This window comes from Neomonachus schauinslandi, unplaced genomic scaffold (genome assembly GCF_002201575.2).
Source record: "Neomonachus schauinslandi unplaced genomic scaffold, ASM220157v2 HiC_scaffold_150, whole genome shotgun sequence".
Classification (NCBI taxonomy): domain Eukaryota; kingdom Metazoa; phylum Chordata; class Mammalia; order Carnivora; family Phocidae; genus Neomonachus; species Neomonachus schauinslandi.
This window is the reverse complement of record NW_025408851.1, coordinates 4,038-22,869: the sequence shown is the minus strand read 5'-3', so window position 1 is coordinate 22,869 and position 18,832 is coordinate 4,038. Positions and strand designations below refer to the sequence as shown.

General features: G+C 37.0%; 1 protein-coding gene and 1 pseudogene across 1 annotated transcript; both read right to left on the bottom strand.

The window, feature by feature from the left end:
• LOC123323663 overlaps positions 1 to 5,986 on the bottom strand; it is a 22,989-nt pseudogene extending 17,003 nt beyond the window's left edge.
• Positions 5,987 to 6,243: 257 nt separating this feature from the next.
• CUNH10orf67 (chromosome unknown C10orf67 homolog) lies at positions 6,244 to 16,180 on the bottom strand (the record flags this gene model as incomplete). The annotated part of the gene is made up of 3 exons (XM_044912110.1): positions 6,244 to 6,330; positions 8,007 to 8,150; positions 16,060 to 16,180. Coding segments are annotated over 3 exons (352 nt in total), but the record flags the coding sequence as incomplete, so codon positions are not given.
• Positions 16,181 to 18,832: the final 2,652 nt, after the last annotated feature.

Sequence of the window (18,832 nt, the reverse complement as noted above, 5' to 3'; positions counted from 1 at the left end):
TGATCATTGTATATGTATTTTTATCTCTTGGAAGTGGGATTGCCTGGTCAAAATAAATGCACATTTAAATTTTTATTAGAATTTGTTAAATTTTCTTCCAAATGGGTGGTACCAATTTATGCTTCCACAATATATGTGCTTACCCATTAACCCACACTTTGCCAAGAGTAGATAATATCAATCTTTAAATTTCTGCCAATCTGATAGATGAAAGCAGTATTTTTGCTTCATTTGCATTTATTTTATTTTTAATAAGGTTGAACATTTTTTGTAAGTTTGTTGTCCATTTAGATATTTTTATTTTAATATCTTTTTAATATATGTTGCTGATTTTTCTAATGGGCTATTCAGCATTATTTTCTTTTTTTAAGATTTTATTTATTTATTTATTTAGAGAGAGAGAGCATGCACGAGTGAACTGAGAGGAGGGGCAGAGGGAGAGGGAGGGGAAAGAATCTCCAGCAGACTCCCTGTTGAGTGCAGAGCCTGATGCAGGGCTCCATCTCACCACCATGATCTCAGAGATCAACAGTCAGACGCTTAACTGACTGAGCCATGCAGGTGCCCCTATTCAGCATTATCTTAATGATTGGTGGGAGCTCTCAATATGTTAGGAATATTAATACATTATTTGCAGTTTTTTTGCACATATTTTCCCAGTTCTTCATTTTTCTTCAAACTATTTTTACTTTCTTTTGTTGTACAGAAGTTTTTCATTTTATGCTTATTTTTATTTTCCTTTATGGTCTCTGTGGAAAGATTCATGCTCAGAAAGCCCTTCCCCATTAATTTGTTCCTGTGTTTATTCTTTCAACATATTCTTATCTCACACCTGCTAAAATGCCTCTAGGTATGAAGCCAAGATGGCTGCTCTCCCAAAGCAGAAAGTCTAGTGGGGTAAATAAACATGATCAAGAGAATCTTAGGCAGTGGCATCTGCTCTGAAGGCCACAGAATGGAATAGGGAGAGACTGGTGTGGAAGATTTGTCCTTGAGTGGTGATGGTCACAGGAAGCCTGAGGAGGCACCTTTTGAGCTGCAATATGAAGATGGAGGCCAGAGGGTTCCAGGGATTAGCCGTAAGGCAGGAATGTACTTGGCCGGTTTGAGGGTCTGAAAGCTGCAGCAGAATGAACCTGGGGAGCCAAAGGGGCCAGGGTCCCCATGGCCTGGAAGGCATAGACCAAGCAATGGAGCTTGGACTCCATCTTGAATTCTGAAAGGCCACTGGGGGTGTTTAAGAAAGAGGACTAAAGAAGTAACCTGCATTTTTTCAAATACGTCTGCTTTTTTTATGATGAAACATACCCCAAAGTAGAGAAAATTATAATAGTCTGTTACACACTTACCTACCCATTCTGTTCTTATGTATTTTTATGGGAATCCTAGACGTCTTGTCTTTGAACCCTAAATACTTCACAGTTCATCTCTAATAACTAAGGGTTTCTTTTCTTTTTCATGTAATCACAATGCCACCATCACACTAACAAAAGTAACAGAGTTTCTTAATATCATTTAATATCTAGTCCATAATAAAATTTTTCCAATGATCTCGAAACTTTTTTTCTAACAGTTGGTTTGTTCAAAGCAGGATACTAAGTAGCCCCACATATTGCATTTAGTGAGACGTCTCTTTAAATTCTTTTAACCTAGAGCAGAACTTCATTCCTTTTGTCCCTCCCCTCCACTATCCAACATTCTGCCTTAAACTACAGATTGTAGCTCATCTTCCCTCCTTCCCTCTTTCTCATTCTTCCTCCAATAAATATTTATTAAAATCCAAGCCCTGTACTGGGCATTGAGGAGACTCTTCGTGGTTTCTGTCTTCCTGGAGTGTATATCTGTGTCTTCATTTCTCCAACGCCCTTTAACTCTGTTACCTGAGTAACCATCCTGAAGGATACAAAGGCACCTCTCTTTCTCCTGCTCAGAAAATTCAAGCATTTCCCATTTTCTGCAGAACAACTGTAGAGACATGACATAGAGGGGAACTGGACTCCCAGCTCCACCTGGTCATGGGGCTGAACCAGGCAAAAGATACTTGGACTTCATCTTTGGGCACCACATTTTGGATGAACCGGATAGCACAGGCACTTCTGTAGCAGCCTAATTTACACCTTGAAATTAGCAAGAGCACTAAGTAAGAATACGAGGCCATGACGTGGTTCCTGTTATTACCACCACTCTCTGTGCCACATTAGAATTGAAGAATTGCTGTGGGCCCCAGTTCTTGCTACTTGCTCATGTGAAGACTGAATAAAATGATACATCTAAGCTCCTTCGTATGGTGCCCGGCACAAAGAAAGCACTCAATAAAGCATAGCTTTTTAACTGTTATTAATAAAAACATAAAAATAAAATAAAATAAATCAAACACACCTGTGCAAACTTTCATGAATTCTCCTAAGTTATTCAGTTTCACAGAATATTGCTGGGCAATCTATGGCTAATGCAACCCAGGAACTGAATTTTTAATTTAATTTCAACTTCCATTTTTTTTTTTTTAAGATTTTATTTATTTGACAGAGAGAGTGAGAAAGCACAAGCAGGGGGAAGCAGTAGAAGGAGAGGGAGAAGCAGGCTTCCCGCTGAGCAAGGAGCCCGATGCGGGGCTCGATCCCAGGACCCTGGGATCAGACGCTTCACCGACTGAGCCACCCAGGCGCCCCTAATTTCAACTTCCATTTTAAGAGCCACCCATGGCTACTGGCTACCATGTGGGGAAATGCAACAGTCAGCAACTCTGACCAGGTCCTATTTGCCTTTTCACACGCTATTGAAAGTGGGAAGGCAATTTGTCTAAATAGTTTTGCCTACCCAACATCTCTCCTTTAAGTATCAAAACCTCTCTTTTCCATTTGGGTAAACCCTGTCCTTGATATTATCTCCTGGGATGGGGACGTCACTCTGGCTTGGCTTGTGGTGGGAGTGGGGGACAATAACTAGGCCAGATTGGTCAGGGTCAGTCTTGAGACTCTTGTAGGAACTATCTAGAAAGAGATGCTCTGTCTAAGGGTGCTCTTATGTGAAGAGAACCTGCCTGGAAATTAAACCATCAGAGAAGAAGATGGAAGCAGGGGATGGACAGTTTCTTGATAACATTATTTGAGTACCTAGATCCAGCTTTTCCTGAAGTCATTACTATCACTACACTTTACAGTTACATGAACCAGTAAATTCCTTTAACTAATGCCATTGTGAATTAGGTATATATCACTTGCCACTAAAAACATCCTGACTAAGAGACACTCTGCCATCTACCTAGAATCCCTTTGTATTTCTTATCTACCAACTGAGAATTTACTTTAAAACCCAGCACAAATATCACCTTCTCTGTGAAGCCTCCCTAAAGCATGAAGGCAGAAATAACTGCTTCCTTTGTGGTGCTTCCATATCTCCCATTATATGTTTATCTCTGCAGTGAACAAAGTATATCAAGGCTGAGTTTATAATTCACCCCTATTCATCTCTCTTTCATCTTTGTAATGTCAGTATGCACCATATCCTAGCACACAGTACTCATTCAACACGTTTGGTTAAATTGAAGATGAATCTCTTCTACTTTAAGTTATTATAGCCTCATATTTTATGTAGTTTGTTGCTGCCTTTATCCATTAAGATAAGTATGTTTATTACGTTGAGCCATATGAAATTGCTGATATTTGACATTTTGGGCTCCAAAAGCGGCAATTTCGTACAGTTCAACATAACAAATACTGACAATTATTATAGATATCTTAAAGGCATTTACCATATCTACAGTCAGTGGTCAGAAAACTACAAGCCTAAATACTAAGATAATAAAGGAGCAGAACAAATGACCAGTACCAAGGAGTGTCATGCGTATGTGAAATGTTCATTTATTTAGCAGACACTTAGACTGCACTTACCTTATTCCAGGCACTATTGTAAGTGCTTCACAGGGACCAATTCATTCCATCCTCATAACAAGCCCATGAGGGGGGCACTATTATGATCCTCACTTGACAGATGGCAAAACTGAGGCAGAGAGGTTCGGTATTTTGCCTAAGGTCACATAATGATAAAGTGACAGAGCCAGGAGTCTAACCCATGGAGTCTGACTCCAGACAGGGTCCTTGTTCTAAAGCACACATTATGCTAACTCTTAACCACAACGCTACATGGTGCCGGCAGAACTATTAGAGAAGTCGTCTATCCAACAAAGTCAATTGGAAGTTGCTTATTGATGTGAGTGCAAGGAACCCATGCCAGCTCTCTATTTACTGCTGCATAATACACCTCCCCAAACTTAGTGGCCTAAAACCACAACCATTTATCATGCTCTCGAGCTCCATGGGGCAAGGAATTAAGACCGGCACAAGGGGATGGCTTGTCTCTGCTCCATAATGCCTGGGACCTCAGAGGGAAAGACGAAATGGCTAGGGGCTGGATGACTTGAAAGCTGAGCTCAGTTGAGTCTGTGGACCCAGTACCCACATGTAGATCCTCCAAACAGCTTGAGCTTCTCACAACATGGCAGCGGGATTCAGAGAGGGCGAATCCAGAGAGCAAACATTCCAAGAGGAAGAGAATGAAGTTGCAAGGCTTCTTTTGACCTAACCTCTGAATTGGTGCTGCGTCCCCTTCTATACCTAGGAGCAAGGCACCTAGGCCAGCCCAGATTCAAGGAGGGAGAATTAGGCTCCACCTCTGTGTGGGAGAGGAGCAAGGTAACACAGCAGGTGAGAAAGATAGGGTCACAGCACTTTTGGAATCACAACTGGCACAGAGTCACAGAGACTGTTGTCAGAGCAGTAGGTCCTGGAATATTTTCAGCTGGAAATTACTGAACCAGTGGCTTGAACACTAGGAGGGGTATTATCTCATGAAATGAAAGGGCCAGAGGCAGGGCAAGTCCAGAATTATTTAGTTGTTCAGTGATGTTCATCAAGGCCCCCAGTGCTTACTGTCTTTCCACCCTGCTACCTTTAGCAAGTCCAAAACGTCTCAGTCCTTGGTTGTAGGTCGGCTGCAGCAATTCCAAGCATCAGGAGACAACAATGTCAAACAAAGAAAAAAGAAAGATATTTATTCCCACAAAGCTCTTTATTTTTTTTTTAAGATTTTATTCATTTATATGAGAGAGAGCACAAGCAGGGAGAGCAGCAGAGGGAGAAGCAGACCCCCTGCTGAGCAAGGAGCCCAGTGTGGGACTCAATCCCAGTACCCTGAGATCATGACCTGAGTCGAAGGCAGCCATTTAACCTACTGAGCCATGCAGGTGCCCCCCACAAAGCTCTTTAAGTGACAAAGAATAACCTCCTCCCCAAACCTCACAGCCAACTTAGCTTCAGGTCACATTGGTCAGGCACCTGACCTTGCCTATGTTCACACCATATCTGAAAAGGAAGCAGGGAAAGAAAGGATCTAGCATTGTGGCTTCATAGTAAGAAGCGCTTCTGCTAATAAGAAAAAGGAGGAAGGAGAATCACCGTTGAGTCACCAGTATCTGCCACAAATACAGGTAACTATCCTTTCACTTAGCAATTATTAGCTGATCGCTAATCATGCATCAGGCACAGCACTAAGAGGCAGGCAGAGCAGCGAATAAGACAGACAACATCCCTGCCCTCATAAAGCTTACAGTCTGGCATGGAACAGAACATGTAACAGGCAATTACATAATTAAATACAAACGTGATAAATGCTATGAAAAGAAGTATGCAATCAATGCACAATTTGCTATAATAAAAAATATTTCTTCCCAGAGGTTTATTGAAATGAAAGACAAGAATACAGTTATAAAATCTAAAAGAAGCACAAGGTCCTTAGTAAGCCTAAAAAGGTAATCATTGAAAACTATGAATGCTCCCATTGTGTAGGAGAGTGAAGCACCATATATGGCAGATAGACATGTCCTCATCAGTAGAAGAGTTACTCCACCAGGGGTCAGAGACAGTTCATTGGGATTTACAGCAATCGCAATGAACTCTCTGAGACTATCTGACCTTCTATCCAACTGCATGCTCACCAAACAGACTTCGTCACTTACCTGGACACCAGACTGGAATTGTCCAGTCTCTGCAAATCTATATCTGTCACAATAAAATGTTATTTTGGTCAATTTAACGTGAGTGTGAACAGTCTTAGGCCTGATCCCTTTTCAGTGACCTGAAAACTGAGCAGACAGATCTTCAAAGCCAAAAACACAGACTGGGAACCCCCAGTGAGCCCCACTCTGTGCATTCGCAGGATGGGAAGCTGGCCTTGCCCATGACAGCACTAAAAACCCACCTTATACATTCCTTTGATAACAGCTATGGCATCAGCCAACTGCTGATTGTAGCATTTTCTTATGATGTCCTCAATCTGCAAACCAAAAATAAGTACAATGAACACCATACTGAATTTCCAAATATGACTCTCTCACCCTACTAAAGGACTCAGTATAAAACCATCATTCAGATCATCACAAATCTTGTGAAAACTCCAATTTGTAATCATTTCTCCAACACTATAGCTATTACACTGCATTCAATTTTTTAAAAAGATTTATTTATTTATTTTTGAGAGAGAGCGAGAGAGCACGCACATGAAAGACTACATGCATGTGAGCAGGGGGAGGGGCAGAGGAGAGGGAGAGAGAGCCTCTCAAGAAGACTGCAGGCTGAGCACAGAGCCCAACACAGGACTCGATCTCACGACCCTGAGATCGTGACCTGAGCCAAAATCAAGAGTCAGCCACCCAACTGACTGAGCCACCCAGGTACTCCACACTGCATTCAATTTTTACTTAACTATGAGCAATAGAGAGCTCAAATGGATAAAATAAATATAGATAATTTGAACATTTTATTTCACTTTACATATTTAAGTCTTTTTACTGTCTTCCTAGAACTGCTCTTAAAAATAGTAAAACCTGGGTGCCTGGGTGGCTCAGATGGTTAAGCGTCTGCCTTCGGCTCAGGTCATGATCTCAGGGTCCTGGGATCGAGTCCCGCATCGGGTTCCCTGCTCAGTGCAGAGCCTGCTTCTCCCTCTTCCTCTGTCATTCCCTCTGCTTGTGCTCTTCTGTCTATCTCTCTGTCAAATAAATAAATAAAATCTTTAAAAAAAAATAGTAAAACCTATTTGTAATTCATATCCTCTCCTGGTCCTTGTACCTTTTGAATGGGATATGCTCATAAAAAGAAATCTAGAGCCACTAATCCATAAAACAGAGTCATTTTCTGATTAATCAAATCAGTTGACCATTGTTTGGGATAACAATGGAGTGCAAACAACAATTAGGCTTTAGAGTCAGACAGAACTGGATTTCAGTATTATTGTGCCACTTTCAATCTGTCTGACCTGAAGCAGGTTACTTAACCTTGGCATCTCAGTTTCCTTATCTGTAGATCAGGAATAATCGGGTTTCATTTAAGCATTGTTGAGGGACTTATGGAGGAAACACATTTAAAAGGCTTATAGTGGTTCTCAGAATGGTGGAGTCAATAGAAGATGAGGGGTTTGTGTGTGTGTGTGTGTATTATAACTGAGGAAAAGCAGTCCCTATTCTTAATGACAGATAAATATGCTAACCTGACCAAAGAATTTAGGAAATTCCTTGAAGCAGCTGAGTTTTCAAGCCTTTGGCCCTTACAGAGATAATAAGTACAAATAATATCCTATAAAATTGTGCTTAAGAGCCAGATCTCAAGCATCAAACTGTCTGGCCAGGAAAATAAACTCTGCTGTTTAACTGGTGGCCTTGAGCAAGTTAATTAAACTTCCTGGGCTTCAATTTCCTCATCTGTAAAAGAGAGATAATAATTGCACCTACTTCATGAAGTTAGTGTGAGGATTAGATTAATTTGCATACAGAGTACTTACAAAGTTCCTGATACAAAGGAAAGCTATTATGTGGATTAGCTATTACCTGAGACACAACATATGCAAATTAAATTGCCCCCCACACTAGTTGCTAAATTCAAAACTGTAGTACATACCTATCTAAGCACAAGATCAATCCACATATAAAACAAAGGAAATGAGAGAACTTGTACCTCTTGATAATGTTTTTCAATTGTTAGGATCCTGTCATGTAGAGCAGTGAAGAGATTGAAAGACTCTTCTTTAAGACTGTCCTCAAATTTCAACTGAAGCAACTGTTTGAGGAACCCAAAATCCACTTGAAGAGATCTAATAATCTGAAAAATGGAAAAACATACATTATTAAAGAGAGTAAGGGCACTCTGTGTAAAGATTCTAGTACATTGCCTGGTTCTGGGTGTAGAGAAGCAAATTTTGATACGCCTCTTTGGCATACTGATTATTTTAGGCTGATTATTTTTAAGAAACTGCAAATGCAGGAGAAGCTCCAAAACTGAGTAGAAGTTACCCTTTTATAAGAGACATTTACATTTAGAAGGGAAAGCTCCACTTGTAAGGGTGCCTTCCCTAGCTATACCAGCAAGAAGGGGATGAGTTAAAATCTCTAGAAACTCTTATGCAGATTTAAACCTGCATAACCATCATATCCTTGTTTATTGTGCTTTTCCTCATAACCTCACTTAACTGCTCCCCTCCTCCCCCAACATCTTCTTTTGTCTTTAGTTGAAGGTGGTATTTAAGGCCATTTCAGAGAGTTAGTTTTCCTGGGTCTCTCACTTGTATTCAGGAGGTGTACATGTTACTAAATTGTTTTTCTCCTGCTAATCTGTCTCCTGTCAATTTGATTCTTAGACCAACTAGAAGAATGTTGAAAGGTAAAGAAAAAATTTTTCCTCCCCAACATGGGCATATGACCTGGAATGTAGTTAGGGGCCTGTCCTGCTTTTTAAGAATACCTCTGGAATATGGTATACATTGGAGAACTCCAGTTAATCTGCTAAATTAATATATACTAATGGAGTAAGGGAGAGAAGGTTCTTGGTCATTTCTTCCCATCCAGGATAAAATACCTGGGTTAACAACAACCCTTTATCATACCTCCAAAAGGTATAGTTCAAGATGAGGATGTTAAATCAGAAAAGATAGGCAAAAATCAACATTTGTTGTGAACTTACTAGCCAAGCAAACCAGCATGTTGACTAAGAATCATTTCTGATCATCAAAACATATAATGTGTTTTTGTCTCCCATCGTCTATTTAAAATGTATTCACTAGGCAATCTTCCTCTGCCCTGAATGGAAACTCTAATCAATTCCAGGGCCTTTCTGCTCATTCTTGGGAATAGAAAATCCTACTGTCACTCAAAACACAGCCTCAAAGTGGCATTTAGAATATTATTACCATGAGTTAAACACATTCAAAGTAAGACTGGGAGATCATTGCTACTCCTTCCTCAGCCCCTATGAATATAGAGCTTTTTTTTCTTCTTCCTACTGTTGGGAGTCCTCTGTCATTTTAGATCATTCTACTGGATAGGGCCCAGAATGACTCCATGATGATGCACTTTCTCTCTCTCTTTCTCTTTCATAGGCCACATAGGGTCCATAGGAAACAATCACACATTCCTCACCCCAACAACTTTGGAAGTATAGAATGATCCCAACTTAGCGACTCCATCTTCCTAGTTTCCTTAAGCATGGATCAGCACCAGTCCTCTGTGTTTTCCAAAAGCAGCAAACGTACTTCAGGTTCCATACAAGCCTGCTTTACTAGCTGTGAGTTGAGGAAGATCATTTCTGGTACCTCTTCCCCTATAAAGAGCATGGTAATAGCGCTTTCTCAATCAGTAATTTTTCCTCTTCACCTCCTGACTCTTTTTTTATTATCCTTGATCTATTTCAAAAGCTAAGAGTCATTGATCTGATATGCAACATTCCTTTTGCAAATCCTGCAAATGGGATCTAACTCAAATTCACTTTGGAATTTGATATCTGGTGTACTAGCATCCTGGAAAGAATCTCATTTTAGTATCCTGAAACTATAGATAAGATTTTATTTTGCAGATGAGGATAATAAGACTTCAAGTGGTTAATGACTATCTAATGCAACATTGCATGACCAGTAACGGAAGGCCCAGATTTGAACAGTTATGACTGACTCATAGCCCTATTTCTTTATATCATGTTGTCAACTCACAAAGGGTACTATGTTGACAAGTCATTTTTAAAAAATATTTGAAAGCAAGTGAAGTCTTAAGGAATTCCTTAAATTCCAGGAACTGGCAGAGATGACTTTGCCTTTAGAAGACCCAGTCCTGTATGGACTGCATGTTCTGAGGAAGGAAGGCACAGAAATCCTGTATGGTCAAACAAACTCCACTGGATCTAAGACTCCCACAGATCACTATAAACTCTAGATAAAATAGGAACAAAACACAATCATTATTCTGGAGAATAAACAGAAGCAGGAGAATCCAGGAGGGGATTCAAAAATTGGCGGAAGGAACTGATGCAAGGAGAGATGCCTGCTGGGGTGGCTGTGTTCGGTGACCTCACAAGGCAGCCAAAACTCAAATAGAAATCATTGGCCTTTATGGTCTGAATAATAAAGGGACAGAGCAACCACAGATGCTGGATGTGATTGTGTGGGCTTCCTAAAAAGAAAAAAACCAAAGAGAAGGAGTGCAAAATCTGTATATAAACTCAGAACTAACCTCTGGGTGATCCCCAAAACACACATACATAGAACAGACTGTAAGCAGCCCAAGGAGATTTGGGCTGTCAACGAAGAGACATTTGCAGTTTGAATCCAAACAAGTTTATTATGTGCTAAAACAAAGATATCAACAGTCTTCAGGAGAATATGTACATAAATATCAGAAGCCAGAACATAACACTCACAATACCCAAGATATAATTCAAAATACCTGATTAAAAAAGAACAAAAAAAAACAGGAAAATGTGATTCAGTCCCAAGAAAAATCATCATTGAGACCAAGACCAATATTACCCAAATGTTGGAATTATTAGGCAATGATTTTTAAAGCAGCTATTATAACTATGCAGGAGGAAGTAAGGAAAATATATGCTTATAACAAATGGGGAAAAAATAGGCAATAAAGAAAACAAACAGAAATTCAAGAGTTGAAAACTAAAATGTCTGAAATTAAAAATTCACTAGAAGAGTTTAAGAGAAGAATAAAGATGACGGGGGAAAAGTATGTGAACTTGAAGATAAATCAGTAGAACAAAAGAAAGAAAATTTTTATTTTATTTATTTATTTATTTTAAAAAAATTTTATTTATCTATTTGACAGAGAGAGAGACAGCGAGAGAGGGAACACAAGCAGGGGGAGTGGGAAAGGGAGAAGCAGGCCCCCCACAGAGCAGGGAGCCCAATGCGGGGCTTGATCCCAAGACCCGGGGATCATGACCTGAGCTTAAGGCAGACGCCCAACGACTGAGCCACCCAGGCGCCCTGAAAATAATTTTTAAAAATTTAATAAATGAACAGAAATTGGGGACATGTAAGTCCATAATCAGAGGTATAACATGCAAGTAACTGGAGTTGCAGAAGGAGAAGATACAAAGAGTAGGGTAGAAAAAAAATATTTGAAGATATAATGGCCAAAAAGCTCCCAAATGTGGTGAAAAACAAAGATTCAAGATGCTGAACAAACCTCATGCAGGATAAATACATATGAACCACACCTAGGTACATAATAATTCAACTGCTGAAAACCAAAGATAAAAAGAAAATCTTTTTTTTTTTTCTTAAGTAAGCTCTATACCCAACATGGGGCTTGAACTCATGACCTCAAGATCAAGAGTGGCATGCTCTACTGACTGAGGCAGCCAGGCACCTCCAAAAGAAAATCTTGAAAGCAGACAGAAAAGAAAACAAGTACATACAGAGGAATAACTTTTGGGATGATTAAAGTTTTTTTATTAGAAACCAAGGAAGTCAGAAGAGCTATGCTACAGTGAAAAGAAAAAAAAATACTTATCAATCTAGAATTCTATAATCAATGCAACATTTTAAATAAAGAAAACTATGAGAATTTATTGCCTAGACTGAGAATTGCTAAAGAAATTTCTTCAGGGTAAAAAGAAATATTACAGGCTGGAAACTTAGATTTTCAGGAAAGAATGAAGAGCATTGGAAATAGTACATATCCAGATAAATATAATGGATTGGTTTTTCCTCTTATTTGTGTAAGATATATAAGAATGTTTAAAGCAAACATCATAAGCTGAGTGTATAATGTATGTAGATGTAACACATATGATAACCCTGGCATAAAGGACAGGGGAGGGTGGTAAATGGATCTATACAATTGCAAGGGTATTACATGTTATGTGAGGTTGTACAATACTACCACTAAGTAGACCATGCTCTTTGCTGAAAGAAGAATCAAGGGATCTTTAGGAAGAATGAAAATTAAACTCGAAAATAAGTAAGAGATATAGGAAGTAATGGTGAGAAAGAAATTAGTGAATGTGAGCAAATCAAAACAAATATTAACTGTATAAAATAATGATATGAATAGGTAACTACAAAAATATTAGAAAAAGAGGTAGAACTGACATACTTGAGAATAATCATATGTAAGATAGGGGGTGATTATAGATAAAGGTAGTAGGTTTCTTGCATTATTTGACAGAAATTAGAAATTCTGGCTACGTGCAGACACTGTAAAACCAAGTGCACATGTTCAAACTGGAGGCAACCATTAAAAGAATAAAGATATCATGATTAACTTAATTCCCAGTAGAGGAGAGAATAGGAACTAAAGACAGTTTATCAATCCAATGAAAAGTAGGGAGGTAGGAAAAAAGAAGTATAAAAGAAGAAGATGCTAAAGAGAAATTACAAAATAAGTTGGCAGAAAAATAAAAACATATTAGTAATCACAACTAATATTAAGAGAATAAACTAGTTGTTGAAAAAGATTATAAGATTGGATGTTTTCTAAACCTACTATCTATAATCTGTAAAAGTTATACCTAAAATGCAACACAGAAATGAGGTCAGTGTAAGAACGAGAAAGATCTACCAGGCAAACACTATACCAAAGAATGTTGATATAAGGATATTAGCATTGAACAGAATGGCAAAATATATATATTCACATACATATATATACACACATACACATATACACATACATATGCATATACACTCTCAACTAGTAACAAATGAAAATTATTTTTAATTTCTCATATCCAGGGCACAATGACGAAGACTGACCTCACACGAAGCCTCGGTACAAGTTGCAAACACCAAATAATTTGTCTCACAAAGAATTTTCACTGATAACAGAGGACTGAATTTAAAAACCAACAACATAACAATAACTAAAAAGCATACTTGGAAAATGTTAGAGCATTTCAATCTAATACTAATAAATATTAAAAGCATTAACTAATAAAAATAATTAGTATTACGAATACTAATAAAAATGCTACATTTCAAAATTTGTGGGGTGAAGGTAAAGAAGTAATTTGTGGGAAATATAAGCCTGTAAATGCTTATAAAAGAAAAGAGGGGGCCACAAAAATAATGATCTATAGGCATTGTAGCTGACAACCACTATCCATTACACTGGTTCTTCCTTACTGAGAGGACCAGGACTTTGTCCAGACAGAAATATGTCCAACTAAAATGCTCACTACTCTAGAACTCCTCCCAGTTAAGGTGGTCAAGTTAAGGCCAATGATAAATAAGCTGGGGTTTTCTATAGAAAGTTCCTGCTTTCCTATCATGGCCACCACCACCAGCCCTCCCTACTTCTCTCATAGTCTCTGTCCTGTATGAAATGCAGATGGAGGCTGGAAGTGTAGCAGCCATCTTGCTACTGTGAGGTCAGAAATATGAAAGCAAAAGCCATGCACTAATAACAGAGAATGAAAAAGATAAAACAAGTCTGGTATATAGATGACAACAGAGAGCTACTGCCTCAACTACAGATGTCTAATTCTAAGTGACTTCTTATTTGATTAAGCCAATATAGTTGCATTTTCTAAAAATAGAGCTTTATGACATCCTAACTGATACTGAGAGCCAACTCAAGGAATCACAAAAAGAAAACAAAGTGAACACAAAATAGTAGAATAAATTAAAAAATAAAGATGAGAAATTTATGAACTAGAAATAAAGATATGATAGAGAGGATTAACAAATGTAAAAGTTGGGTCTCTGAAAAAAAATAATGAAATAGATAAAACTGCCAACATTCATCTAGAAAAAAAAGAAGAGGTATGCACACAATATTAGCTTTTTATTTTTTAATATTAAAATTTTAAAAAATAGGTAACTACAGACACAATAAAGATTTAAAAATAAGACAGTCAACAATATGCCAATGATTTGAAAACTTGACAAAATAAATACTTTTATAGAAAAACATAATGTCAAAACTGACCCAAGAGGATTTAAGAGAACCTTAATATATCCATAACAAGATAAAAATAGCAATAAAAATAAGCACATACAGTTTTACAAGCAAGTTCTAACAAACACTGAAGAGATAGATAATTCCAACCTCATGCCAACTATTCCAGAGAATAGACTAAGGAACATCTTCCAACTTATTCTATGAAATACTATGACCTTGGTACTGAGATTGAACAACAATAGTATAAGAAGAAAAGAAAATTATAGGACAGTCTCTTATGAACATGAATGGAAAACAATCATTAGTAGAATTATACAAATGATGCAGAAAACAGAAAGAAATATTATAGTCCCGTTGGGTTCATTCTAGGCTTACTGTTCAAAAGTCAGTTTTCACATCATCACATAAAGAAAAAAAACCATATGACTCAATCGATCCATGAAAAGCATTCAAATCCCGTCATTCATTATATTTTTTAGATGCCTTTCATCAATTAAAAATAGAGGAAACACCCTTAATCTGATATAAGCATAAGAATTTGGTTCAGCTGGATTTTAAAAATCCAAATAACAAAAGCACAAAAGAGAAATAAGTTTATTTCTCTTTCACTAGAAATTGAGTAAGCAATCAGGGGTGAAAATGACCTAAGATCCTTCTATCTTATCACTATACTGTGTATACTGCCTCAAAATCAGGGCACAAATGGTAGCATCCCTGTTCTAGGCACAGAAATAAGGAAAGGAAGGGAGGGAAGGAGGGAGTGAGGAAAGGAGGAAGGGAGGAAGGGAGAAGAGGAGGAGGAAGTGAAGTAGCAAAGAGTAAGTGCACCGTGAGCTGTTTCTTAAAGAAGGTTCCCAAAGCTGCCACATAATATTTTAAACTAATTCTACTACCAGAACTTGGTTATTTGGACATGCCCAGTTGCAAAGAAATAAAGTTATAAAACTTTTCTGAAGGTATTACTAGAAAAGGCAACAAATGGGCAAGTATGTAAGAAAAGAGACACCTCCAAAAGTTACTAGTGGGGGTGTAAATTGGTACAATCTCCATGCAGAGCAATTTGGCAATATCCTTCAAAATGACTAATGCATACATCTTCTGACTCAGAAATTCCACTTTGAAGTTTATGCCACAGATTGGCTGGCCTCTGAATATGTACAGAATTCTTCATCACAGTAGAAGATTTGAAACAACCAAAATGTCCATTATTAGGGGAATAGCTAAATAAATGATGCACATTTTATGACGGATAGATACACTTGTGAAAATGACGAGGACACTACCAATATGGGATGATTTTCAAGTTATACTGTTAAGTGAAAAAACAGAAACAAAGTACACGAGAGTATTTATAGTAGTATGCTATCCAGTGTGACAGTTTTATTGATTAGGGATTTTAATAACTCTTGATATCCGAGGTGTATGAAATGTTCTGTTTCTTTACAATCAAAAAAGATCCAAAGGAAATATGGTGGAAAGTCAAGATTTGACAAAGCTGTATGGTGGGTAACACAGTGATTCATTATATTACTCTCCACATTTTTCTACAATCCAAAAGTATTTCATAATTTCTAAAAAGTAGCATAAATAGAAAATTCCAAAGAGAGTAAAAACATACTTCACTAAACTGGTTAACATATATAAGCATGATATAAATATAAACAGTAGTCGATAGAAATTATTTTTAAAAACACGACTGTCGTCCAATTCAGCTTATAAAAGACGCTAAGATTAAAATTTTTAGTCATTTCAACTCTGCGAAGGAAAGAGACATCAAGGCAAACAATACCCAAAATAATCTCGGAAGTTTGAAAATAAATCCAATTTACCCGTATTAGCTTTTCTGTAGATGAACTCAACTCTTTTAGTGGCAGAATTTCACTGTAATCTGTTTGAGTAGCATGGTCTGTGCAGAAAAAGCCAATCTTCAAATCATCTGAAATACTAAGTCTGGAGAAAAAAAAATGGAGAGTAAAAGTGCCAAGAAGTGCCACAGCCATCTGGTGACCACAAGTGGGGCCAGCCAAAGGGCAACGCCAGTACATAGATGATGAGTTTTTAAAAAAAATCAGAAATAATTTTGACTACCAACTTTGTTTAGCCATTGACTCAGCTAGCTCTAAAACCTGTCATACCTCTGGCCTTCCTGCAGTGTCATATAATAAATGCACCAATTGGTGAGAGCGTCTGTCAGTCAGAGCTGAAAGCATGCTGATATCCTAGCTATGTGACATTATGTAAATTACTTAATCTTTCTGTGCCTTAGTTTCCTCTTATGAAAAATAATAGTGCCTATTTCGTAGAGTTATTGTCAGGATTATTGTGTTAATATCTAGAAGTACTTTGAATGATGCATGTCACTTAGTAAGCCCTCAAGAAATGTTACCTGGTTTTGGTGCTGTGGTGGTACTTGTTACTATCAACTACTGTGCTCTGAAGTATATTTTTTCATCTGGTTTGGAAAAAACTTTTGAAGTATAGTAATATTCAACCAAGAAAGACTAAGTTTAAATTTATAAAATTTTTAACACTTAATATGATGATTTTTCAATTAACCCCACTCAATTTTCAACTAAGCTTCTACACACTCCTTAATATCATAGTGATGACAGATCTCATCAGTAGCATTATCCAGATGGGGAGGAAACAGCAGTAATATTGTATATCTCAGTTTCAACTAATATTTCTGGTGTTTTTCCACAGAAAATTATATTTTAGATTTGCTCTAATTTCATTTTAGGAGCCTATATATATTTTTTCTCACTACCAGAGTACTGTTGGAAGAGGCAATCTCCTTGGATCCTGAGTGTCCCTGCACATTCTTTGTGCATATGCCAAGAATGCAAAATCCTGACCACTCTTTCCACAGGCCATTCCTCAGAATTGTGTTTGCAGTGAGCAGCCTTAAAGGATGAGGTAATGCCTTTCTTCTGCCAAGAAGCAGGCTGATAATCTTTACTAGGAAAGTGGTGAGCTCAGGGATCACTTCCCTTAATGCAACACACTGTGTATATAGGTGTATCTAGGATGGGTCTTTACTGTCACCCTCATGGCCCTGAGGGGGCATGGCAAATCAACACAAATAAATATGAGGGTCTGGATACTGTTTTTGCAATGGTGATAAAGTCCTTTGTCTCTGACCCAGGAGTCTTATGTCTTCTGCAAATGGCCATGAAACAAGCAAACTTGTTAGCTTGTAAGTAGGGTAAGATCTCAAACACTGCAGAGTCCTGACCCATAAAATCCTCTCAATAAATGCTTGTTGTATTGAAGTATTGAAAATTTTTTAATTTTAATTTTATTTTTTTAAAGTTTTTTATTTATTTAAGTAATCCCTACACCAAACATGGGGCTCAAACTCATGATCCCGAGATCAAGAGTTGCAAGCTCTTCTGACTGAGCCAGCCAGGCATCCTGTATCGAAATTTTTAAGACTAAGATATAGTAATTAGCTAAAATCTAATAAATAAACTAAAAAGATCATCAATATTTAAAAATTTGTCTACCTAAAATTTGTAACCATTTTTGAAAATCATATGTGAAAACCACCCACTAAATTATAATTATCATGTTAAAATTAAGTATGATATTGGACTACACTATAGAAATGGATGAATCATATGATCAATTATGATAAAAATTTTAAAACAATGTTTTAAAGCAGTTTATAAGAAATAAGAGAAAACCGATTTTTAAGTGCTGATGACATAATTTCAGGGAAAATGTTTTTGATATTTTTCAAGGATGACAACTATTATCGATGACAAATTGTACATGTGGCAGGTTTTTTTTCTAGAACATGTGTTTTATAAATTTTACAGAAATTCTCTTTCTTATACATTTGGAAATCTTTTAAAACATGAAATAAAAATAAAATCCTTATACCTTCAAACAAGTGTCCCACAAAATATAGACAATAAAAGTTTCCTAAAATTACTATAAGCCTCCAAATTTTTGTCTTTTTAATCTATCATTCCCATGATTCCTAGAGGTATCTTACTAAAACTCAGGTTGTTTTACTCTCCTGCTATAAGGACTTTGATAGCCTTCCTTTGTCCAACAGAATTAAATTCAGTCTTCTTATTCTGACCTCCAAAATATAAGTGCAAACTCCTTGTTTGAGCTTCATGCATTTAACAAAGAATGACTGGGTAGCTAATGTTTGCCAGGCACTGTTTCTGGCACCAAAGATAACAGGAGTGGACAAGTCAAAGTCTTTGTTCTCATGGAACTTACATTCTAAAGGGAGAGACAACTAGTAAACAAGTAAACAAAAATATGTTCTATAAAAATTATATTATAAATAAACTATTGATTTATTTTATAATTTTATATTTTAGTTATTAGTATTTATTTATAAATATAATTATATTATTATTTATAAATTATTTATTTACAAATATTTATTTACATAAATTTTACATAAATTTATATACATTTATAAATATTCATTTATACATATCTATTAATAATTTATTATAAATTATTTTGTAAATTATAAATTATAAATAAAAATATATTATGTAAAAATATGAGGCAGTGGTAAACTCATCTCTCATTACATATACCTGATGTACCATACTTACCTATTAAATGTTCTCA